The sequence below is a fragment of the Cimex lectularius genome, unplaced genomic scaffold (assembly GCF_000648675.2).
Source record: "Cimex lectularius strain Harlan isolate CLEC.00 unplaced genomic scaffold, Clec_2.1 scaffold4, whole genome shotgun sequence".
Lineage (NCBI taxonomy): Eukaryota > Metazoa > Arthropoda > Insecta > Hemiptera > Cimicidae > Cimex > Cimex lectularius.
Window position 1 is genome coordinate 3,767,069 of NW_019392723.1, and position 27,471 is coordinate 3,794,539.

Here is a 27,471-nt window from a genome sequence, read left to right on the forward strand (position 1 = left end):
ATTTGCTGCATAATCCCAGACCAATAGTTAGTAAGACTGATGTGATATGCAGGGTTGGATTGCATGGAGCTTGGAAGATAGGACTGGTCCAAGGGTTTTTGCACCATTTTAGGCTACCATATTACAAACGTGACCTGAAGCGTTTAACCAATTCTGGGGAATATGCCTTAGTTTTTGCTGCATAATTTCGGACCAATGGTTAGTAGTGCCTTGGTCTGATGTGATATGACAACTGAGCCTTTGGTCAAGGGTTATACCTAGTTTAGTCCCTTCTTCTTATGAAGGGTGTGATAGAAGCTTTAAGAAATGTACTCATTTCTCTCTCTCTCTCTCTCTCTCTCTCTCTCTCTCTCTCTCTCTCTCTCTCTCTCAGAGAGAGAGAGAGAGAGAAAGAGAGAATCAATATCGTTTTATTTAAAAAATCGCAAACGACCTCTTTTGCAGCAGTAAAAACGTAAGAGTGAGAGAGAGACAGAGAGAGAAGAGTGAGAGAGTTTGAAAGTTTGTGTATAGATGCCATTCTCTGAAGAAGAAATTTGTATAAAATCATTCGAATAATTGTTCCAAGTATTTTGCTCCTAGGTTCATTAAACATGAAACTCACAACTTGAGTATTGCTTTGATGTAAATCCTTTGTTTAAAAGGCGGTGCGGAAAAGTCGTTTCTAGCTTTTAGATTGGGACAAGGAGCAATAACAGTGCTATTAAAACGTTCAACTCTTTGCTCCCTTTGAGTTGACTGGTAGGAGTTGACAATAGGAGGGTGCCGAACCAATAAAGCCGACTAGGTAGAGGTTTGAGATGTCAGCCTTTTCAATACACCGTCATTAGCATCCTTCCGCTTAGGAAAACATCCGGTCGTCCTTTATCCACCCTCTCCGATCCTTCCCTTAAAAACTAATCCAATTTCTGGTCAATTTTGTTCAATTAATGATATATTTTGCCATTTTCTGGGCTTTAAATTTTGACTAGCATGACCTATTGAATACTTACGGCTAAACAAAATCATGAAGGATCATCAGGAAAACTATAATTATTGACGTCCTCTGCCCTCCGAAAATGTTACATCAATTACATATAAATTAATTAGTATTAATATTATTACATTATGTTTGTTTGTTTATTTATTATTAATATGGATAGTTAATAATTGAAATGTTTGACTATGTTATTATATTTAGCGGCTATGTTGATAAATTCGGCAATATTAACTTGTTTTTTCATTGTGAGTTTTCTTTTAGACATGGCTGGTTATACCTATGACATTACTTCTTTCCTCAAGTGCTGTTTACCAAGATTAAAAATGGCCAAGTTACCAAAAAGTAGACGATGTCTTCCGGTAAGTTATGATTACGCTAGATTACCAAGTGCTCATGTAGTCCTTCATTCATGGTCGGTAGTTAACCTAGTTAACTCTATACTTTCAGAACGAGATGACGTAGATAGGTTTGTGGGGCGTGACTATATATTTTCTCACACCTCTTCCACGGGAATAGCACTATTTTGATTATTCTCGGCCGCTAGATTCGAACCCGGGACCTTTACCTTACAGTGATGAGCGCCGTGTCAACGCCTAAACCGTAGCGGCCACCGATGCACCAACAGTGTTTTTTTTTTTTTTTTAGATTTTTAATGAACATTACAATATCGCGTATTTCATCATCTTGCCTTAATTACATATTGAAGACGCCTCGGCATACCTTGTACCAATCTGGAAATGTCTCTTTGCTGAAGGTTAGCCCATTCTTCACGAAGAGTCCTTTCAAGATCTTGGAGTTTATCAGGAAGCGATGGACGTTCTGTTATTCGTCTTTTGAGGTTATCCCATTAATGTTCGATGGGGTTCAAGTCTGGAGAACGGGCTGGTTAGGCTAAGACCCTGATGTTATGCTGTTGAAGGTAGGTATGTACTATGCGAGCGACATGTGGACGGGCATTATCGTGCATTAGAATAGGATTGTCGCGGATTTCATCGAGGAGAGGCAACGCGTGATGTCCCAAAATTTCATCCACATAGCGAGTGGCAGCCCAAAACCGTCCACAACCAACTCTGTGCGACTCTCGATTGAAATTCCCCCCACACCAGAGTTGGGCAAAATCTAACTAATTCAATCATGATTAACAATTTTGATTGAAGTTTAATCATGATTGAATTAGTCATGAGTAGATTAATCATTATGTGATTTAATCATAATTAATTCAATCATGAGGTATGACTAAATCATATAATGATTAATTTACTCATGACTAATTCAATCATGATTAAACTTCAATCAAAATTCTTAATCATNGAGAGAGAGAGAGAGAGAGAGAGAGAGAGAGAGAGAGAGAGAGAGAAAGTGAATGAGAGGAGAGATTGGGCTAGTACATAGTTAGATAATCGATTTTGTCTTTGAAATTCTTTGTAAACAAATTTTTTAGTAATTTTCCAAAAAAAAAACCGGTTAATCACCGAACACGTGTGAATATGTTATAGTGGTATCGTAAAAGATTTCTGTCTTCTTCCAGAATGAGGAAATTTATGGAATTATGTTGATAACCGTTTCAAATGAAATGTCTGCTAGAGAGGCCGCCAATTAAAGTTGCCGTTTCACAATAGCCTGAAAACTTTTGTAAAGGTTTCATTAGAAGAAGCAATTCTCTTCCCTGCATAACAAAGGGTTTTATGGGTGCAATCTTCTATATCTGGGCTCCGGGGGTAAATGTTGGACAAATTTCTTTCCGGCGGGAAAATGAAACTGGGAGGGTTGGAGTTGTTACTTGATAGAGTTTCAACATCTATTGCCAAAGTTTAATGATTCAGAAAAACAGTTAGAATTATATGGTTGACGAGTAGTTTTTTTAAATTTTGTAACGCATTTTAACAGATTGAAGAAAAAAAACTTTTGTTCCGTTTATTGTAAAGAAGAAAAAAAAAGAAAGAAAAAAACTACGGAACTTTCGAGAAAATTGCGGAGAAGAGTTTTTTAATAAAACTGGAAGACAACTATCAGACAAAACCTCTTGGAAAATTCCAACGGAAGATCAGAAATAAAATGTGTAGGTGTATCAAAGGGATACCAACTCTTAGTTCATATTAAAAATTGCTTATACGCCAAGTAATAAAAATCGGGAACAAGTTGATAACAGTGATAAAATTTTATGTTCTGGTTCGAACTTTCATATTTGCAAGTGGTAATACTATTTGCATAGGTGAGAATTTGTTCAGCGATGCATTCTTGTACCCTATACCACTCGAAAATGTACAATTAGTAACCGAGGTACACTAGCAGGCGCCGTTGACGGGTAGTTAGCCTGGTCCAACCAACCGGAACCCACCCGCCAATTTCAGAGCCGCGGCAACAAATTCAATTGGACCATCCTGCTTTGTTATGGTAATCCAATCAGTTGAACCCCGGCAAATGCCAACTATGATAATGGCCTCACCTTCTGTAACGATGCCCTCTGTTACATCTAATCGTACATGCATAAAGGGTCGAAAATTGCAAGTCTTGGAAACATTCTGTACGCGATGTTCAAATGGTACATGGGTCGGCTGAGAACGATGTATCACGTAAATTGAGTTTTTCTCTTCCGATCGATCCCCCAATTGCCAGGCCTTCCGTCAGCACTTATTGCGGATTGTGCACGATGATATCCGTATCATTTTCATCGAAAAAACAATCCGTTAATGATGTTGGCGAAGGACTGGTTTGGAGCTTTTGAGAGATTTCTTGAGTTTATTTCCTTTGACAAATTTATCATTCACAATTCATCAATTCTCTCTCGCTGCCGTCTCTCTCTCTCTCTCTCTCTCTCTCGCTCTCTCCCTCCCTCCCTCTCTCCATCTCACTCACTCACTTACTCTCTGTTCTATTTCCTTTTCCTTATAAATGTCTTTATCCCCTCAGTCCTATCGCTATTTTTTTACATCTTATAAGTAGGGAGTATTACATGTTTTGTGCATAATATGCTACTGTAATTTCAATGCCATGCATTAAATCATTATATTTTCATGACAGTTAACAGTTCCTAACCTATAAAATTCTATCGAATTGCCTATTTATTTATTTTTTTAGATAATACTGCTCAGTTGGCAATTTGTTCTTCGGGTTAGCAATGGCATACAACTACAACAAAATGAAAAGTAAAATAGCATTATGAAAGCTAATAATTAGATGAAGATTTAACATTTTATGTACCTGAAGTATGCTTGTTCCAAGAAAAGCCTGTGAACAGTCACTTTTATACAAACAGTTACATTCGCATTTTTGTGCATTCCAGTACTTTGTTCCACTCTCGGCCAAACATTTCTTTTTGTCGTCATCATTGGTACAAACACAAGCGCATTCCGATTCTTTGTAAACTTGTAACAGGCTGCAATCCTGAAAATCAGACCAAAAATTGTCAACAAATATGAAATCGACATAAAATTATGCCGGAAGCCCAACTCCTCACATAAATGTACGGAAGGTTAAAAAATAAATTTAACAAAATAGTACTTTTTAACTAACAGTACACAAAAAATGACCATTATAATTAATAATGAAAAACAAAATAAGTACAAAAATTAAAAGAAAATTGCTGAGGTACAAACTTAACTACACAAATTCAGTAGAAAAAAAGGTAAAAGTAACACAGAGGGCGATGATATGAAGTCTGCTATGTACGAGAAAATATAAACTACAAAAATGAATATGATGGAAATAACCGAAGTAGAAAGAAAGATGAATTGAACATGGGAAGGACACGCAGCGAGAATAGAGGGATAAAACGAAAATCATTTTAAAGGATTTTTTACGCTGAAAACAAGGGTGCAATCGGATTTGAAATTGGTCAATAAATGACAAAGTTATGACAACGCATTTATTGCCTTTATTGTTTACATTATGTCATTCTTTGTCAAGATGCAAAGATTTTCTTTTTTTATCCACTCTTCACCGGTGTTCAGAGCGATAGAGTCAGGGAAGATGGATTGACAAGCATTTTCTATCCTTTGCCGCAGTTCTTCAACTGAGGTTGCTGGGTTATGATTGGCGGATATGCTGTTTTTTAAATGGCCCCCAAAGAATATAGTCAAGGGGAGTTAAAACGGAGTTTCAGGATGTATAGGGTCGTATTGGAAATTTTGAAGTTGAACTGGGCCTGAGGTACCCTGTGTAATTTTTCTCCAAAAAAACGTAAAAAGTTGAAACTAAACTAAAAAATATTAAAGATTTTTTTTTAATAGCGTCATTGGATCAAGAGAAATTCAGCCGGGCCATTTAAAAAGGACACCCTGTAGAAACTAAACTATTTCCCATCCCATTTGGTCCAACAAGCAAAACAAAGTAACGAAACTAGTTATTGTAAAATTAAAAATTGACTATTAGTCCATAGTTTAAAAAACAGTACTTTTTTAACTAAGTACACAACAAATGACCATTATAATTAATAATGAAAAACAAAATAAGTATAAAAATTACTTTATTTATATTAATACACTAATAAGTAAACTACATTCCTTAAAAATGATTGAAAAACATTATATAGGGTTTTCAATTAATTAATTTTTAATTAAGGTTTTGGTTGAGATAAAAAAGACAGTGTCACGAGCGGGATTCGAACCCAAGACCCTCGGCTAAATACGCCGCTGCTCTACCACTTGAGCTATTGTGACTTCGATACACTCGGACACTGACTTTTTTACCAGATTACAAAAAATAAAAAATATTCATAAAAGCAAAAATGTAACATTCGTATTTGGAAAACAAAAGTACAATTGATCTTTCCTATCATACAAAAATAAATTGAGACATTTTGTAAATAGAACTCAGTTTCTAAAATAACATGTAGCTGCAAAAAATTATAAGTAGGCCTGTAAAGGAGCAGGCCTGAATCACAAGCTTTGCGAGGGCGTTACCGAGCCCATTTTCGGGTCTACCACAAGCGACACTGTAAAGTTGAAATTATACAACTGGAAGATTTGAAAACTAAATTAAACAGTACTTAACTCTACATCTTGACCAAACGACCAATAACATTTCGGTACACCTCAAGTGTTAAGCTCAAATTTGTGGTCATGCGGATTTCGAGGCAGTCTTGCTTTCCAAACAAATTCTTCCTAATTTGATAAAAACAGGTTAATCGCGAACAAACAACAAGTTGCTTAATTAATTATTGATATTAATGAAGATAATTAACAATATTATTTGTTTTGTTTTAAACTGAATCTCTATGGCTTGATGTTGTGATGGACATGCATTGACGTTGTTGTAACGCTTTAAATTGTATACAATGGATATTGTCATGGCATAAAAAATACACAAAATTTACACATATATGCACGCACATTTAAAAACAAGTTAGACTGGTTAGATTAAATCAACATCTGCGTCAGAGTACTAGATATTCCTCAGGATAATTAAGAAAGACGTCCCTTCATTCACGCTAATAAAATACATTCACACACCGGGGTTTGTTCACTGCTCCTAGAATACTTTTATATTCCTTAATTGAGGATGAAGCTTCTCCAGCCACGCTAATAAATTAAATTTACAGTGCCCCAGAATATTCGATATTCATCTATTCAGGCTAATAAAATTTCACACCTCCCTAGAAAACTTGATATTTCTAGAGGTTATTGGGGAATAACCTCTTCCACTCACGTTAATACATTAAATTCACACACCAGGCTTCATTTACACTGCCATTCAATAGGTACTCGACATACCTCGGGTTAGCTGGCGCAGCAGTCCCTCCATCCTAATAAATAATAAATGACCATGCCTCGGATTAAATTCAGTTCATTGGTACAAATAAGAACTGTTTCTCATTCATTCTTTTCATTCTAGCCAATAAATATTACTCGATGAGTGAGAGATGTGGCCCTTCCATTCTCGCTAATAAATACATTCAAGTAAAAATATACTTCTGTGCCCCATGGCTGCGGATAGGTCATGCGAAATATCTAAGTTCTTTTCTTACATACTCCATTTTCCACAATCTTTTATTATGTGGTAATTTTCCTACAAAACGGTCACCGGATCGGTCTCAATCCCGTTAGGAGGAGCTTGTTTATCGTGGTGACTCCTGTCCGGAAGTAAATATGACCTTTTCCCTTGTAGACCCACCTCCACAGGCCGAGAGAACGAAATATTTTGTAAACTTAAATAATTTCGATGTGTTTCTCTATTCTTTGTATTAGCTAACTTATCTGCTCAGTTCCTGCTTATTCCTAGGCCAAGGTGACACAATGATGTGGAAGGGAGTGAAAATGTTTCTATCTCCTTCTCTTTATTTACGTTTATTTTTATGTTTGTTTTATTTTTAACGAGATATTGTAAAATTTGTCATATAAATACTAACCAAATAGTTATGGTTTAATATTTCTATCGGTACCTCGGACTGATTACGTTTGTTTGAACGATTGACCAGAAATGATGGCATGATAGAGCTTTTATTATAGTTCTGTTAAATTTTATTAACATGAATTGATATAACGAACTGTTCTGAACAAGAATATCAGTAAGAAAATTATTATGAAATGGTTGCAGGTGCTCAACCAACTTAGACAGAAGGGAGTCGGCAAATTAATCCTTACCCTGATTGCGCTCCGAGCCCCGACTGTTCATTAGTTTTGTACTAAAACGGAAAATACGAAATTAGGAAAGGAGCTTGATTTTGCGTTTGAAGTGTATATGGGTCCGTTTGAAAACTTGGGATAAGCAAATGAGATGTGTTCCACTCTCGAGATAGCTTCATCACCATTCACAATTACTATTCTAATCCACCCTTCATTTACATAGCAAATAAAATCAACGGGCGGCTATATGCCAACTTGGCGAAAAATTATGCCATGATTCGTGAAGAACACTATTGCTTGAATAGCTTTTTAAAGCCTATGTATGCAAACCGGTCAAATTTCACCTGATTTATTTGAGGATATCTTACCTCCGAAATATGAGCGTTCATGGCTTATTTTAATGCCGATTCATTGATTTATATAAGCTCAAATCTGGATATACGTATACATAAATAAACATTTATAAAGAATTGAGCTAATGACTTCTCGAGGCATCACCTACTTCGGTTAGACGATGATACTCAATAGGGTAATAGACTCCTCGATATTCCTCATTAAATAACCAATTGAGGGTGGATGAGATTCGCTATTCTACCGTTGGTCTTCTCGCACTACTCATTCACGCGAGTAAATACGATCTATCTCAACGCATAAAAAGAAACCCAAAACGAGATATCTATCGACCACTATAATAAGATCTAAGAATAGTGGCCGGTTTTGATGTTACACAACCAAGTGACTTCTTTGCAACTTCTTCAGAAAGGAACAAAACCCTCGAGTGTAAACGGACCCAGTTTCAACATTCGTTCTTCGAACAGCAGATCAACACCCACTATCAACTATATAATAACCAATCTAATCCAGGGAGTACTCAATATTCCACCATTTGCCATCTAAGACTATACATTCCCACTAATAAATACATTCGAACTCAATAAACACAAAAGCGAACACAAAACTATCTATCAATCACTATAATAAAACAGCCCAGTTTCCGCTAAAATAACGCGTTTCGGCTTTGTACCTTCTTCACAGAGAAACAAATCCTGCGAGTGTAGACGGACGCAGTGCCGTTTCAATATATGTTCACCAAATCTCAAGGGTAGGTGCTAATTTTATAGTCTGAAGACCTAGTTTAAGATTATTATCACGAGCGGGATTCGAACCCATGACCTTCGGCTAAATACGCCGCTGCTCTACCACTTGAGCTATCGAGAGTTCGCTTTTATCTCAACCAAGACCTTACATAAAAAGAATAACTAATTGAAAGAAGTAATTTGGTCAATTGACCACTAAAACCTAAATGGATTAATATTTAGTAAGTAAAAGAAGTATCACTTCACTAAACAGCTCCCCGTGGCCACTTCATATATCGCTGAGAATCGAATCCTGATTATACAACATTTGAAAATGGTAAAAAGGGGGAAAATTCGAACGGTTGTAGGTTGAGATGGAGAGTTGGTGTCCGAGAGGATCGAAGTCACGATAGCTCAAGTGGGAGAGCAGCGGCGTATTTAGCCGAAGATCGTGGGTTCGAATCCCGCTCGTAACACTTATCTCAGCCAAGACCTTACATAAAAGGAATAATTAATTGTAAGTTATTATCTGTCTTCTTTCCATTGTTAATATCCAACTGGTAAAAAGTTCCATGTCCATGAAGCACTCAGGTTGTTTGATGTCATTATTACAAATATTAAAAAGTAATAATAGTGAGTAAGTTTGGTAACTCCTATATTCAATCGAGTCGAAATTTCTTTCAAGCCTTGATTCTTGGATAAATCGTTCCAGGTTTTTTCCCTGCCAAATCCATTTTTTCTATTAAGACAAGCTTTTCCTTCATCCTAACTGTTACAAGTATTGAAGTTTGGAAGATTCAAAACAGAAAATGAAACATAAATAAAGAAAGGGTTTTATTCTACAAAATTAAACTCGAGAAAATGTAAATTAAGAAGATAAATTGGTATTGCGGAAGCAGCTGCGACCTAACAAATAAAGACTGGGCCTTCAGAGATCAAGAATATGTACATAAACTTACAGATAACTCCATTTGTTGAAAATAAAAGTACAACAATATTTGTGATAAATAAACGCAAAGAAAATTAATTGCATAATTATTAATGAGCAATTATTTTGCTTCAAAATTTAGAAAGCTAATAATTGTGACATAGCGTGAATTGTCCTAAACAAGGTCTAAGGTGATATGAACAATCTGTTCTGACAAGGGTCACATCACATCGATTTTTAGCCTGTCCTGAAATCCTGGCTCAATGAGGAGCAAATAGGTAGAATGGGGGGACTGCTGAATCATCAGGATAGCTGGATATCGTGGGTATAAATAGTGTGTAGGATACTTCCGTCAAGGACACCAGCCTTTAATTTCAATTCTCACCTTAGCTATCAAGTTTCAAAGCTTGGTTCCTTGGAAAAAGAAACTGCTTGAAGTATTTTCCTCACCTAACCTCTCCCATGATCTTCCTCTTCTTTACAACATCTCCACAATGGTTCTTCTGTCAATACGCTTATAGGTGTCTCCTTAGACGATAATGTCTTCAAAGCTTCAAAGTCTTCATTAATTATCTGCGTTTTAAGTGTAGTCTATGGATCTCATCGCGTGGCTCATTTTTGGTGTTTTGATCCACTAGGATTTGGACCGACTAAGGATCCATTTTTTATAGGGCCAGATGTGTTGAGTGCCAGGGCCGAGTCGAGGTATGGGCATTATTGTCAAAGACTCCCACAAGCATTCTCTGCTACATCATACACATTTTGACTTCACCTCACGTGAGGTTAAAAAATTATGAGTGTTTCATTACTGTAAAAGATTATATTTTCTTAGAGTTGATTTCAAGCCTTTTTATTTCTCAGGCATTCAGCCATTGCTCTAAATTTCGTCTGAAAACCGGTTTCTTCTGCTAGTTTTACCTTCCAGAACATATGCCCTCTGGGTCTCTGTAGGCAATAGGGTCAAGTCAGGAAACTTAACCAGAATCCATCATTGTTCAGTTGCCCACCAATAATTCGGTGAGTTTTGACTGTAGTCCTTTATAAATCTCTTTGCGTATTCCATCCGTGGGGTGTTGATTTGTGCTTAAATTGCCATACCACAGTAGGGTTCAAGTCCAGAAGTGTTCATACTCGCTCCTCTATTTGCCATTATGTCGAACCGTTCGTTACCCTTATCTCTTGAATGCCGAGAAACTTGTTATTAACTAAAGCTAGTGTAAAAATTTGAACTTAAGGTTAAAAATTAAAAGAAAGTTTAGCTCTGTTGTCTGCTGTTCATCGATAGCAGTCTTTAAGTTATAATACATTGGAGGTGGAGTGATTGCGATATTTCGTTTAAACCACCCCTTCCTTTCACGCTAATATTGTATTAATAATTATTAACATTCTTATCAAGAAGATAGAAGGAAATAGAATATCTGGAAATCTACGGCTTTGGTAGCACAGTGAATTATATGAGGGCACCCAAATAGTTACAATCAAGTTTTTTTTAGATATCTTTCCTTTTCTAGAACATTTTGTGTGCCAAAAGGTTTCCATCTGGTCCTTTTTTCTTTCTCCTCTTCGTCAATGATATTCACTTGCTCTATCTGGTACCTAATACCTTCTATTCACCGACGACTTAAAAATATATACAAAAAGCTTGGTTGCGTTCCTAGAGGTAGGGTCTGGCACCCGGGCATGATTTAGGAACTACAACTCTTCTTACCTAACAGACCGCTGCTTTAGAGTGAGGTGAAACGAGATCACCTAAATCAGACCGGTAAAAGCTGGCGTCACACATGGAAAAGTATTCTTGGTCCCATCCTTTATATCATTTATACTCCTGACCTACCTATACTCTAATACCATCATCACCACCTACCTTACGATACCGCAATTTTGTCCTCTAACTTGAATCCAATCCAATCTACCTCCAACATACATGAACACTTTAAGCAGATCGAAGACTGGTACATAAAGGGATACCAAGAGAGAATGAAGAAAAATATACAGTGAACGTTCACATTGAAAAAAAGTCTTGCCCTCCACTGTACATCAACAACTTTACATACTTATTTCCATTCAAGTTAAATATTTAAGACTATTCGTAGACAGCAGACTGTCGTGGAATCCCCGCACAAGACTTAAGAGACGACAACTGAACAGAAAACCGAAATCTGTTTTGACCGTCAAAACTAAACTAACCTTATACAAGACGACCTTTTTGGACATACGGAGTGGAACTGTGGGTTCTGTCAAGCCATCCAACATCAAGCGCAGCCAATCTTTACAATCAAAAAAATTTTTGCCAACCTCTCGATCCATCCGAACCTCGGCCTGGGTACTGACTGCATTCACCACACGTTTTACACACCTACAAAGGTAGCACGACTTACACCATGCGTACCTTATACTGTGTAGAACTTGCTAGCACTTTCCAGCCAGTGCAATGCAATTCAGATTGTTTGTATTGCTGAAAGTGGTGCCCCTTTTATTTAATTAGTGATCCTATATCCATCGGTAGCGACTCAAGTTTGTACGATTACATTCTGAATCGTTCTTTGAATTCAAAAAAATTCACAAAATCTAAAATAATCCCTGTTCTGCATGTTTTTCACGTCTAGTAGCGTTTTATCAAGCCACGATCCGCAATTTATTCGTCATTACTATCAAAAAGTAAACCGTTTAGCATTACATAAAGACTTATAATAACACAACTTATAATAACAACTTCTAATAAATCATTCTGGACAGTTACGAAAAGGATCCTCTACCACCACATTCCATCTTTTCCCGTCGAGAGGATGGATCATGTGACAAGTCTGACCAAGAAAAAGCCGATACAATTGCTCGACATCTCCAAGAAACCTTCACTCATCATTCTGATCCTGACAATGTTTCAATCAAAACATATTAATGAATACGTCCTTCTAAAAGCTGTCTCTCCCGCGGAGGCCAAATATACCCTGTCAGTCTTGGACCGCAAAGCTCCTGTTTTTGACTTAATTACGCCCCAAATTATCCATCAATTCCCTCAAAAGCTATTATATTTCTCGCATACCTCTACAATTGTATATTCCGAAATACATATTTTCCCTTATTCTGAAAATATTAGAACACCATCCTTTTCCTGAAACCTGGAAAACCAGTTTAAAAACCTAATTCCTATTGGTTTACTTTCCATCATGTCCAAAGCATTTGAAAAAATTTTCCTTAAAAGACTGTTGCAAAAATTAAACTCCTCTAATCTTCTTCCAGATCATCAGTTTGGCTTTTGCCCACATTATTCCACAACCCAGCAAGTGTGTCGCATCGTGCGCGCAAAGAATATCTCATTGGGGCCTTTGGCGTTTGACCTAGGCTCACGTTTAACGTGGAATCAGGACACACTATGGAAAAGACAAGACCTAAACAGACATTACGGTCTACTCTACAAACTTATAGGACGACAATGCAGGTTATAGACAAACAAACTTAGGCCTCTTTCAGACGAGGCAACTACTGAACGAACGGGTGTCAAGGACTATAACGTGGAACCAAAATGTATGGGAATCGCCCGAACCATTTCACACCCCGTCAACTCGTCCGCCCAGGCGCGGCCAGCAGGCACAAGCCCCACTGGTTGACTCAACTCAAAAGACACTGCTCGGCATTCGTCCTTCACACCAGTCGCCTAGTTGAGTCAAAGTGTTCACCATGGAAAGCGTTGCAATTGCAAGTTTCAATGTGAAGCAGTTCATTGAAGATATTCGTAAGATAAAATTAAAAGAAGCGAAGCTTGGAGGGAAATAGTACAACAGTATTTGAGAGAAAGCGCCCGTTTCCCAATTTTATAACAACGGATAAACCCACACTTTTCTTTACTGGGTTTGCTCCTATTTTGCTTCTCTTTTTGCAGAAGAGGAAGCACAAGAAGTGCTCCTGCTTCCTCGGGTTCTAACATCGCAGTGACCTCCTTTTGGGAAGAGAGGTTGATTCCGCAAGTTGCCTGGTGTGAAATCGAGTCTTCACGCGGGAGTAAACTAATTGGGAGTCAACCGGTCAACTTGGTTCAATCAACAAACCGCCTCGTCTGAAAGAGCCTACAATCCTCAAAACGCTACTATAATCGATTTGGACATACGGTATAGAATTGTGTGGAACCGCTAAACCTTCCAGTATCCAATATCCAACGTCTCAAATCCTTTCAGTCTAAAGTTCTCAAATGCTCCTTATTTTGTCTCGAATACTACCCTCCACAACGACCTTAAAATCTCATTTACCCAAAAATTTACCAAGTTTCACAATAATATCTCCCACCACCATAATAGTCTCGCCCAAGCTTTGTCTAACAGAACACTTCCCTACAATCCCATGAGGCGACTCAAGAGGTAACGGTCCCGCGACCTCCTTTCCGAGGAGAAGGCAGTGAAGTTTGTAATTGCACATTGTAATAAATTGAAACTGAAAAAAATCATTAAGAAATGCAGGATTAAAAATAATCTCGACCTTTTGGAAGTAGGCACTAATATTTTGATAATAAAGGCGATCTGGGACTAGTATTAATAGTACAAATAAAGGGGGATATTTTACAAATATTAATCGTGACGGGTTGTCCGAAAATTAATGCAGGTTTTCATGTTTTCTTTTAATTACCCCTCAATGTAGTAAACTGTTTACGTTTAATGGATTATTCTTTTGTACTAATCTCAACACTTTTTCATCCACTTCCAAACAAAATCGTTTGTTTACCTCATTAGCATTTTGTTATTTTGTATTTGGGAATAATTCAGACTTTGCTAAGATGTCAACGGGTGATTTTCGCGTAATTTCGTTTTACGAGTTGAAACTCGATCAGAACTTGCCCAAACGGCCCAAATCTTAACGAAGTCTGGGGCGGCGGTAGTAACAGTGAGAGCACCGTTCAGAGATGGTTTAAAAAATTCCGAGAGGAAAACTTTAGCCTCGAAGACAAAGGAAGTCCTGGAAGGATTTATTCTCTGGCTGATGATGTTCCGCGAGATTTGGTCGAAGAAAATCCCAGAACAACTATTCGAGATCTTGCAGAGAATCTTTTAGTACGCAAATCGACCGTCACTGACCATCTTAAAGCAATTGAAACAGTGAAAAAGCTAGAACGTTCAGCATTAAACGACCGCCAGAAATATCATCATTATGAAGTTTGCGCAACACTCCTTTGCCGAAACAGAAACGAATCTTTTCTGGACTATTACTTGTAATGAAAAGTGGTTTCTCTACGATAACAGCAGACGTACTGGACAGGGGGTCAAAAAGGGAAGCAGCACCACATTTTCCAAAAACCCCAACTAATCAGAAAAGGTAATGGTGACACTTTGGTTGGTTTCATTTGGGCTGATTTACTACAGCTTCTTGAATTCTGGTGAAACAATAAATGCCGAAATGTAATGACATCAAATTGAAGCAATGCACCAGAAATTGGCATTATTGATGCCATCTTTGGTCAATCAGAAAAGGCCGATTCTATTACATTGCAATGCTCGGCTCCCATGTCTCATGTGGCAACACGAAAGTTGGAACTTGGTTATGAGGTTCTGCCTCACTCTCCCTACTCTCCAGATCTCACCCCTACCAACTACCATTTTTTCAGACACCTGGACAACCTTTTACAACATAATAATTTATTGATCAAAAGGCGTTAGAAATTGCGTCTACAGAATTTTTTAATAATAAAGACTCAAAATTCTGTTCAGACGGTACAGAGTCATTGTCGTCACGTTGGGAGAAATGTATTGAGAGTGATGGAAGGTATTTTAATTAATAAAAAAAATTGTAAATAATTTATTTTATTGTTTTTGTTTTTTAACAATAAACCTGCATTAATTTCCGGACAACCCAATGTTTTAAACTATGTGTAGTTTTTAGTGACCGTTAATAAATGATTATTTGGAGATCGTGAGATGCGGTTTTGTGTGATGTAGGTTTAGAAAAATATTTTCTTTATTGTGCCAACGTGTCGATCTTTATTTAGACCATCTTCAGGGCCTGGGATTTACAAACAGTGTTTGGATTATACATATACATGTAAGATGTAAAAACGAATTTCTACAACGATGAACGTAATATAAAAATTTTAGTTTTATTCAAAGTATTTGTATTCACTCAAAGTGTGTTTTCTATGTAGATATGTCACGGTTGTGTGTCGTGAAGCAAGTGGAAGGCTGGTAGAGGAAACCGTTGAACTTATGAATAGGATTACTACCAGGTACGAGAATAGGTTAACCCTCATTTGGATGCCAGCTCATAAGGGGCACTATGGCAATGAAGAGGCGGACAGCCTGGCCAAAGAAGGCTCAAATACCGCGTTTGTCGGGCCACAACCGGTATTACCCCACTCTATAAGCACAGCGAAAGAGAGTATTAATTGCTGGGGCATGAAACAATTCCTGAAAGAATGGAATCTGTCCCCCGGACATAGGCAATCGAAGGAGTTTCTAAGGAAATCAAACCAAAAGAAGCGAAATGGTTATTCTCTAACTCAAGGAGGGGAATTTGGAGGATGATAGGTATCCATCCTAACGGGCCATTGCCCCTTGAGAAGACACCTCTTCATAATGGGTATCCTNTATATATTATACTCACTAAATGTGTTTGTTTTCTGTGTAGATGTGTCATTGCTGTGTGTCGTGATGAGAATGCCAGTGTTTTTTTTTATATTCGTTGGATTTTGAAGGAGTGGGGAGTATAAACTCTAGGCCCTGAAGATGATCTCAATAAAGATGGAACGTTGGCACGTTAAAGAAAATGTTTTTCTAAACCACGTCACACCAGACCCATCTCCCGATCTCCGAATAATAATTTTAAACTATTTTTCTTGTATTTTCGACTTTACAACAAGTACATTGTACTTTCGTCCTTTCTTTAATATGAAACAAAATTTGTACAACTACTACGTAAATAGTATTAGTTTGTAATTAATTATAAAACAGGACCCTGGCAGATAATTTTAAAAATGTGACGTGTACTTCTGTGACGTCATACATAATCATACTCCACCACTTATGGTAGGTTTTCTTGAGGTTACCATTCCACTTCGCCTCTTGACAATAGAAACCGACGTTCACTCTGTTCCCACTCACACGTCTTTCAACGCATATGTTGTTGTTAACCGACATAAATGTGTATTGTCACTCGTAAATTGTTCAGTTTAATTTTGTCACAAGATAGAACATTACATTTGGCATAATTCAATTTATTCCAGTCGGTTTTATTTTTCATCTTTGGATCAGTTTTACTGCAGACATGGTCAGGGTCGTATTTTAGTCACTGCAGTTTAAAAAAAATAGAGATTTTTCATTAACTTTTGCCTTCTGGCACGTAGTCTGAGCACAAGTAAAAAATTGCGAAAATGGCAGAAACCGTCCTCCTTTTACAGAACTTTCACGAGGTGAGTGGTGTTTAAAATTTCAAATGGCAATGGGCATTTCTTAAGTTTTAGTCCTTTTCTAAACAGTCTTTTTTAAATTTTGTTTATAATCCTTTGTAAAATCTATAAGCCTTTCTTTAATAAAACATGTTTGATAATATTTCTTTAAAATCTGTCTGCAATTGAAATATCTCAATGTATTCTCAATCACTAACAACCTAATGAAGGAACATCTGATACCCATGTCCCTTAGAGACGGCATGAACAAGATGAATTCAAGTAAAATTTCCAAACAAATCTAAGTACCAAAAAAAAAGAATTGGAAAGAGGGAAAAAATCCTTGAGAATGGCACCATCTGCTGGTACATTGAAGGATCTACAACACAAGAAGGTATGTGGGCAAGAATGTTCGGACCTGGAACCGAATACTATGATCATCCTACTAGCTAACTCTGGTACTACATTTCTCCACAATAGTGTTTTGGGACATACATGCAACTGTAGAAGAGATTCAACCACTGAATCTGGGTGTATTAATAGAGTTCCTTGATGAACTAGCACTCATCAGTATGCTATAAGCACAGAATGGGGGACATAATACTTAATTATAATTAAAGGGTGCCGTATAATACACACCCCGGCTAATACATCTACATCTATTGCCAATTACTAACAGCCTAATGAAGGAACAACTGATACTCATGGCCCCAAGAGACGATAGGAACTAACAGGAGAAGTTCAAGCAAAATTTCCAAACAAATCTATGTACCAAAATAAAAAATGGGAAAGAGGGGGAAAACCCTTCAACAGCCCATCTGCTGGTACATTGATGGATCTAGAATGCAAGAAGGTTGGGCAGGAGTGTTCAGTACCAACCACATATTCAGAACTCATGGGAAAATACACAAGTAACTTACAGGCTGAAGTTAATGTAATCGAAAGAGAGAAAGATTCAATCTAAGCAAAGGGTACAAAAACAACAATATAATTATCATATCAAGCAGCCTTCATAGCACTAAGTTAAACCACCATTAGCTCAAAAATGGTGCTGACACTAAACTAAACAAATCAAGTGCACAAAATAAGTCACACTCTGCTAGGTCCCAGGACATGAATAGAGGGAAGATATCTTTGCCAGGGCTGCTGCTATCCCGCTGATAGGCCCCCAAGCCCTTCTCTGGCGGGGATTCACACTATCAATGTATATGACAAAAAGACAAAATGAAAATGAAGAGAAACATTAAGCTAAACTCGAAAGAGTGAAACAGTGAGAATAGACCCAGTAAAATTATCAGTGTTGGTCAGTTGACCAGGTTATATTTGCCCAAACTAATTCATATGCAACATTAGTATAAAATCAAACTTCAAAATGTAAATATAATAATTGATTTTTTTTTTTTCAGAAAATAAAAACCAAAACTACTCAAGGAAATGGCTTGTTATATGGAATACCCTGTGGAACGACAATTGTTATACTTGGTGCATGTTTTAACAATACTGAGAAATTGATTAATGCTGAAGCGATGATATGTAAACTTCCATCGGGGGTGCAAAAATTAGGATTGGTGGAAGTGAACAATGAAGCAAACCTAACGGACTTTCCAAATTCTTGCCAGGTAGTTAAAAAAAAAATAAAATAACATACTTAGTCAGCAGACTGGCATGGAACTCCCACACAAGACAATTTAACAAAAGACTTGGACAACTACAAGACCCAAAGCTGATGTGTTCATGTGCAGTTCTTAGGTCACAGGTTACTGATGTATGGTTTTCTGGGCAGAATCAGCATATTTCTTCTAACTTGGCTGTGCCTAGCATTTTTAGATGATTGTTAAGAGGGCATTGGATGGCATAGAAGCCTATAAATTTCCTCAAATCAGAGAGAGAGAGAGAAAGGACATGTTCCTCTTCCGTTTTGACGGATTAATGAATTCCTTAGCTTGCCTCTCTGCCTGCTGCTTTCGTTCAATGCATGTCCCCCCCACCTTAAACATATTTTTCCAGCTTCAACTTTAGCAAAATCGACAATTTGCCAAGTTGTGATTCCAATCCCCTGGGTGAGAGGGCTGCTCCTTCTTTGGCTAATTTAATCAACTGTTCATTTCCTTCTATTAATTGTCCCGATGCCGACCTCAAGGTTTTTATTTTTTTTTATTTTAACAAGCCATTTTTCCAGCTCTGGCTTTAGCTTTAGCTCTGGTAACCTAATTGTGCTCTTTTCCCATAAGTGAGAGAGCTTTTCCTTCATCTAGGTGGTCAGCCTGTTTCATTCATTTCCTTCATATACCTTTATTTCCCGGAACTCACCTCATGGTTGGATATGCTTGATTGATGATTGTGTTTTCCTGGGGCCATTAAGGAATTTAGATGTCCAAGAATAGTTTTGAGCTAAAGTATACGTGTTTACTGCCTTTATTGCTGCCTGGTTGTCCAAAAGTAAAACAATGCACACCGTCATTGTCCCCCCCCCCCTGTCTGTACTCAGGTAGTAATATATAATTGGAAACAGTCCGAAGGTTTTGCTAGGGTGTAATTCAGCCCTCTTACACCTACACAGACTCCGTGTTCCATCTATGATCAGTGTACTGTATTAGGGCCCATTCCGGAAACTTAGGGTTGCCTTTCTTCCAAAGATCTCTGTTCTTTATCTCCTCTTGGAAGGGTCAGTAAAAGTTGAGTTTCCCTCTCATTTTATCATGTTATAGCTATGTCAAGTGATCATGTGATTTAATTGTTTTACTATTAATTTTAAGATTATGAATGAATATTAATAAATTTCAATTTTTTTTAGATGGAGTTTCAAGGATTTATTTTAATGAAGGATATCAAATCAGAAAGGATCCAATTGAAAAAAATGGTTCAACACAATTTTCACACTGTTCCATTTAATGTCATCGATAGTAATGAATTCAATTCATTGGTAATGACAATGAGAGTAAAAGGTAATTTCTCTCTTGGTGTCTCCGATACTGGAGAACTGCAAAATTGTATTCATCATTTGAAAAATCAGGTAATACGATAATTAATTTGTATGTCTGTGTCTTATATAATACAGTACTTTTCACAGTATAAACCTAATCAGCACATTTTTTCATGTATTTACACATATAAACTATATAAAGTACAAAAAGTAAATTTGTTATTAAGGGTTAAAGGATTTACTGAACAAGAAAGTTGTACACCCACAATGGAAAATAGTATAGGAATTATAATTAAAATTAGAAGGCGGAATAAATTATTCAAACAAGTAGAGAAATGAAAAGGCTATAATTTCAGTCACTACTGAGCCAGTGTTTATTGGACAATAAGAAGTAGACACGCTCGAGTAAAACACAAAATATTGGGCAATCCGCACAACAGATAAACAACTGAATCACACTAAAATCCTAAGTAATTGTGCTTTGATTTTAGATAACTACAAATGAGTGGTTTGGCGTCAAAATTGATGAGTCCGAAAATTGCATTACAGAAAAATCTTTACAGAACAACAAGAATTCGATTTCAGAATTAAGCGTTGATACATCTTCTAAGAGTAAGGTGAGTTGGACCCACAAAGGTCCTTTTTTTCTAAGACTAATGTTTTGGCTGATATTCTCTTGGAATGAAATTGTGCTACTAATTTAAGAGTTGATGTCGGTCCAGTGTTATCTCCAAGTGGCCTGATAGTCCAAATCAGCAAGGATAGGCACATGAAATTAGGGTTGTCTTGTTGTCTTTTGGTCAATATTGGGCGAATTTGTAATACTATAATACTTCATATAAGAACGTTTATATTATATCTAGTCATTACTTCTGTTTTCATAAATTATGTTTCACAGGAAAACATTGAAACATAGCTGTGTAACCTAGCCTATAAATAAAAATGATGATTCTACTCACAAACTCATTTAGCAGTGAACCAGATTTCAAGATGATTGTTAATCATCAGCCTGTAAGATATCTACAGTGCTATGCTTATTCCACTTGTAATCAGTTGCATATTCTGATGATGAGCAATACACCTCGAAATTCTAATCACTGCAAAAACAAGTTAGAACCATCTTTTTTCTGTAGATATACTCACTCCATCATGGCCGTTTTTTACTACCTAACACCTAGCACCAAATTAGAAGAAATGGATGAACTCAAGAGTTCAACTCAAGAGGCTTAACCTTACTTAAACCATCCCTATCCAAATTCTAGCCTAACCTTATCTGACTTAACCTCACCTAACCCATGAGTCCCCGGTAATGTAAAATCGATGACGCAAAAATAGACCTGCAAAATAATTTGTGTATCCAACCCAAAAACATTTCTATGTTAAAAAGAAACACTATTTTTGAAGAGCAAATTATATCTTTCTTAACCCATCCCTACCCTTTCCTAACTCTAATCTAACTTGTCCCTAACCCCTATTCTACCTTAACTTAGTCTGCCCCTAACCTAACTCTCACTCTTCCTAACCTAATCCTAACTCGACCTAAACTAATCTAACCTGTCACTAACCTCTAACCTGACTCTCACCTCACCAAAACTAACCCTAATCCTTACCTATGTGACCTACCCTAACCCACACAATGCATGGCCTCGCTGATAACACAAAGTCGATTATGGTCCTGCAAAAAAAGTTTTTATCTGGCCCAAACATATTTCTGTGATAAAAAAAGACTGTTTTGTAAGAGCAAAGTATATCATTGAATGAAAAGAAGGGTGTTAAAACCAATTATTTTCAGCTTTGATTTGAATATTTTTAAGTACAAATACCTTAAGTTGTATCAATTACAAAAGTCATTATTATTGAAACTGGTGTTTCTTTTAAATACTATTTTGTTAAATTACTGTTGCTACATAAAAGTATTTTTAATATTTTTTTTTAGATAGATTTAAATCTCTCTGTGTTGGAGCCTAAATCACAAAATGTAGGAGATGACCTGAAATCAATGGTATATACTACAGAACTTCCATTGAGTAAGTAAATAATTTCAATGTTTTTATTTGTTTGGGTTTTTATATAAATTTTTTAATTATATTTCCAGCGAAAAAACAGAACAAACTTTGTATAAATATTTGCATCGATGCCTTATGCATTACTTGGAAGAAGACCGCCCAGAGTGTGTTTATAGAAAACATTAAACAATGTATCATCAATTATCTCAGTTTATATTATGATGCCTACTGTAAAGAAATGTCGGCAATGTCTGTTTTGAAAAGCTATCATTTCAGCCCTGAACCACTAGGACACCCTTTAACCATAATATACAGCAAAAGCAAAAAGGACGATATTCATGGTAATATTTTTATTAGACCTTATTGTTATTAAAATTTTAATAAATGTCCGTTTTTCAGAATCTGAAAGGGAGAAGTTACATATATTGTTTGACCTTCCTTTGAATCAGCCTTATTTTAGAAAAGGTTGTTCTATTACAAGTCACAATTTGATCTCCAAAACATGCCCAATCACAAATGTCCATGTAGGCTTGAGTCCATCAGGATGTAAGTCAACGGGGTAGAAATTTTGTTATGCAAATTATTTGTTAATTACAATTGATTGAGTCATTTACTTTTACAGTAACCAATGGAAAATGTGTCGTCATCAAGCGTAACTATTCATATTTTCATTACATGCAAAATAATTTTAATGATTCTGGTTGGGGCTGTGCCTATCGTTCGTTACAGACCATTTTCTCATGGTATTTGTAAGTAAATACGTTATATGAATATGTATCATTTGAGATATATTCATTTTTATTATATGAACAAAAAATGTAATTTACAAAAGTATCAAGTCATAAAATAAGTCCATAACCTTTTAGTTTTCCTGTTCATCGCTATCATCTGAGAATTAATGATTATCATGCTTGACAAAAGGACTCAGAGGGAACACATATCCCATGTAACTGCAGCATCAAGCTAGCAGACTCAACCCTTAACCTAACTCTACCTACCTCCCTAACCTAACATGTCCATTGCCTTTAACGTAACTCGCTTCACTCTACCTACCTAATTAACATTCCATTGTCCTTAACCTAACTCTTATGTTACTTATCTTGCCTACCATGTCCCTTACCCATAACCTAGTTCTCACACTACTTGACCTAACCCTAACTCTACCTAACCTCTAACATATTCATTGCCCTCACTCTACTTAACCTAGCCCTGACATTACCTACCCTCGCCTAACATGACCCTTGCGCTTAACCTAACCCTACCTCCCTAACCTGTCACTAACCCTTAACATATCTATCTCTCACCACACCTAACTTCCATCTTAATCCTAACTAACCTAACCTGACCTAATCTTTTCTAACCCAACCCATGTGCTCCCTGGTAACACAAAATAAATTATGTAAAAATGGTCCTCTCATAAAATAATGACTAAATAAACATTGCCTAAAACATACGATATAAACAACATTAATTGTTCAATTTATTGTTTTTTATAGATGGCAGGGTTATACAGATTGCAAAGTGCCTGATCACAAAGATATACAAGAATGTTTAGTAAAATTAAGGGATAAACCGAAGTCTTTCATAAACTCGAAGCAATGGATTGGATCTAATGAAATTGCTTTTTGCCTAGACGAAATGATCGGAGTCCAATGCGAAATCTGTCATATTTCGTCACGGGAAGAACTTGTCAATTATGGAAGCAAATTAGAAGCTCATTTCTTATTTAATGATACTCCTGTGATGATAGGTATTATAATTATGTTATTTGGCACCTAAAATATTACAGTACACAGTTTAAATTGTCTGAATTAGTTTTAAACAAAAAAGTTATTGTTGAAATCATCAAGATCTCCCAAAAAAAAGCTTTTTAAGTAATTACTTTAAAAAAAAAAAAAATCCAATTTTACAACTTATGTTCACAGGGGGAGGACAGTTGGCGCATACAATTATCGGTACACATTTTAATAGAGAAGAGGGTGAAATCAGATTTCTAGTCCTCGACCCTCATTACATAGGAAAAGATGATATTAAAAGTATACAGTCGAAAGGAGGAGTAGCATGGAGACCAATAACATTCTGGGAAAAGAACACTTTCTTCAATTTGTGTCTTCCAAAATCGCCAAAAGTTGCATACTGAACATCCTTAACTCTACATAACATCTTAGAACAATGGACTTGAAAATTTGATATTCTTGTAAATTTATATACCTATTAATTGACATTTATTGGCAATCACATAATATAAACTTAATAAGTTAATAAAATTAATATAAAAAACTTGTTTTCTTACAATTATGAAGAAGAAGGAAGACAGTATTTTGATAAGTGATCATTGGACCATAATGTTTATGCATCTTTTTCCTTTATTAATTCACAAAGTAAAAGTAACAATGATTTTTTTCAGGCATATGGATGAATTTTGATTGCCTAATTTTTTGATATAATATTTTTTATATTACATTTACAATATGAATGTCAGGGAACTGATATCTGAACCGTGATACCATGTCAGGAGCTTCTCCTTTTTAGTAAAAAACAGTTGTTTAATGGTGTTAAATTATGTTATTAAAATGACATTGCTTTGTTTTAAGTAAATTTTGTGTAAATGTTTTAAAATTTTATTTTTTGTCAAATTAAAATGGAAATTGTTTACTGTGATTTATCCGCTTTAAAATACATATTACAGTAGCTACATAAGTGTTACCAAATTATAACAAAGAATACCAGTTTATTATAGTGAAATCAAAATTGATTTAGCATATACAATGTCTGGCATTGTTTATCTCTTTTATAAAACGCCTTCTAAAATAATTTTTATTTCATTTGTATTGAAATGCTAATAAAAAATATTATTTTTATAAAGTTGGTTTTTATATAGTTTAAATTGAAACACATTAATTTAACATTTACATGATTTAGGTAATTCCTAGTTGTCTGATTACATACAGGAACCATTTCAAACCTACTTGTACTCCTTCCCTTTGCCTATTTTCCTTTTACTTCTTCATACATTTAAGCAGATTTTTTTTCACAGATTCAGGTTTGAAGATGGTACAAGATTTGTTGTCTGTGAATCACGAGTATATCGTTCTAGTTTCACTAGTGAACTGACTCAAAGCCATTAATATCATTTATGTCCCCCATATCACCTTAATAAACTTTTCAGCACTAACCACTCTAAACGACCCTCAATCCACACACCAAGGATATTCATACAAAATTAAAACTGTTCACATGGAGTACATGCCATGATGTCAAAACTGAGAATGAAAAGGTAGTTTAAATGGAAAGAGGCTACTCAACTGGTATTCCCCTGGAAAAGGTCTTCTTTTAGTGACTTCTGCTATCACTTTAGACAGTTCATCTGAGACGCCTAGGGGTTAGTTAAACTAATACATCTGTGCTGCAATGAGACTGACATAAGTTACCAGCATATGAAAATTTGCAGAAGTCATTGATTTAAAAAAAAAAGACGTGGAAACCGGTGAACGAGGTCAAACCATATAAACCAATATCGCTTTTACAGTCTTGTTAAAAAGAATAACATTGTAGAAAAAAAGATAATCATCTCTGACCACCAATTTGGATTCCGAACGAGACATTCAACTATAGACCAAATTCATATTATCCAGTATCAGTTTCTATCTGACAGAGATTTGAGAGTTAAACAAGAAGATCAATATTCAGAATTAAAACAAATTCAGGAGTGCCACAAGGCAGCTTATTAGGTCCACTACTTTACTTGTTATACACCTTGTGATTTTCTTAATCCATGTTTGCATAAGATACAGCAATGGTGTCAATAGGACCCAAGCATCAATAATTCATCCTATTTTCAAACCCTTCAAAAGGCTTGTAACAAGATAAAGAAATGGACAAAAATGGAGAATCCAGCTCACTCAGCATACTATATTTATAAATTTTACAGTTTTAATAAATAAACAAAAAAATATGTAAAAAAATTCTGGGAGGCCGAGTGATGTGCCTACACAGGAATAAATGGAAATCCTATATAACGCATGGTGGAAAAACATTAAATCTCAGATATAATATAACCTAAACTGTTTAAAAGGATAGTTCCTACTCACAGTAAGTTGTTTTGCAACGACCGGATTTCGAGCCTTTTAGCTCATCATCAGGTTGAAGGACTTCTACAACCACGTCTCTCGACATGAATTGCCAAAGTGAACCGCTGATACCTCCGCCAACGCAACGTTCCAATTATCAGCTGATTTTTTTAATGACGCTCAATTTGAACGTGCGAAACGCGGAAATTATAACACAAATAAATATTAGAATAATAAATACTTAATATTACTATAAATTACTATAAAAATAATAACAATTAAAATAATTAGATTAATTATTTGGATGTTTGATATTATTTATGTACATATTTAAAATGGGAGGTAGATCAAAATCTGTTATATTATTAATGCATTTATAATATAATATAACATCATGCAAGAATTTTTTTGAATGCATTAATAATATAACAGATTTTGATCTACTTCCCATTTTAAATATGTACATAAATAATATCAAACATCCAAATAATTAATCTAATTATTTTAATTGTTATTATTTTTATAGTAATTTATAGTAATATTAAGTATTTATTATTCTAATATTTATTTGTGTTATAATTTCCGCGTTTCGCAAGTTCAAATTGAGCGTCATTAAAAAAATCAGCTGATAATTGGAACGCTGCGTTGGGGGAGGTATCAGCGGTTCACTTTGGCAATTCATGTCGAGAGACGTGTTGTAGAAGTCCTTCAACCTGATGATGAGCTAAAAGGCTCGAAATCCGGTCGTTGCAAAACAACTTACTGTGAGTAGGAACTATCCTTTTAAAGAGTATTGAACACCACACTCACTCCATCATTTATCATTTCTATTAACCTAAACTGTTACTTAACCTGTATAGAAAAAACGTACAGTATTGCCCATATGAGAGCTATTTACCATCAAGAAAAATGTTTCATTCTTCTTCCTTTAATTTGAAACTCTTTCAAAATATACACACAAGTAAAAACAGTATAAGCATCCATTTTGCTCATTTTCACACAGAAACTGAATACAAACTGAACAGTGATGCTTTGGAGTAAAGGAAAAAAGGATTTGGGTGCTAGTAGTAGGGCTAACCCGCCTTCCTATCTGAGTGGGTAAAGTGGCTTATATTAACAATTTATTGTGCTTGAAAAAAATGAAGTGGATAGCATTTGGCGGGCCTAAATTGACCCAGGCATCATTTACATCCAACATGAGCAGTAATTTGTAAAGCAATTACATTTTTGTTAAAAATTTATCAAGAAAAATCCTTTACATTCAGGAAAGACCTAACAGAGGAATACATTGAATTATAGATTTAAAAAAGATATAAAAAATACAGTACAAGTGAAAAAACATTTTCCACATCACAACACACCAATGATGGTGTGAGTGTTAAAAGTAGAGTGAAAAACTGAGACATCGTAAGGAGGAATGTGATTGGGTTGAGAACACTCACTCCCGGTCTTGTGTTTAAACCCTCCATTTCCCTAGAAATTTGGAAATTTTATACTGTGTAAATTAATGTGGGAATAGTCAATGAATAAAACATCTTCCATTATATGTTATATTATTACATA

At 35.8% G+C, this 27,471-nt stretch overlaps 1 protein-coding gene and 1 long non-coding RNA gene across 2 annotated transcripts; one reads left to right on the forward strand and one right to left on the reverse strand.

The window, feature by feature from the left end:
* Nucleotides 1-3,835: 3,835 nt before the first annotated feature.
* LOC112126833 lies at nucleotides 3,836-26,018 on the reverse strand. The gene is made up of 3 exons (XR_002910261.1): nucleotides 25,930-26,018; nucleotides 4,181-4,363; nucleotides 3,836-4,108 (listed from the first exon to the last, which is right to left on the reverse strand). It is a non-coding gene; the product is annotated as an uncharacterized LOC112126833 (long non-coding RNA).
* Nucleotides 16,567-24,270, forward strand: LOC106672699 (ufm1-specific protease 2-like). The gene is made up of 10 exons (XM_014404328.2): nucleotides 16,567-16,933; nucleotides 18,316-18,528; nucleotides 19,704-19,922; nucleotides 20,324-20,449; nucleotides 21,769-21,859; nucleotides 21,928-22,179; nucleotides 22,238-22,384; nucleotides 22,461-22,587; nucleotides 23,335-23,588; nucleotides 23,764-24,270. Exons 1-10 carry the CDS (start codon nucleotides 16,895-16,897, stop codon nucleotides 23,976-23,978), a joined length of 1,683 nt encoding a protein of 560 aa, XP_014259814.1. The 5' UTR covers nucleotides 16,567-16,894; the 3' UTR covers nucleotides 23,979-24,270.
* Nucleotides 26,019-27,471: the final 1,453 nt, after the last annotated feature.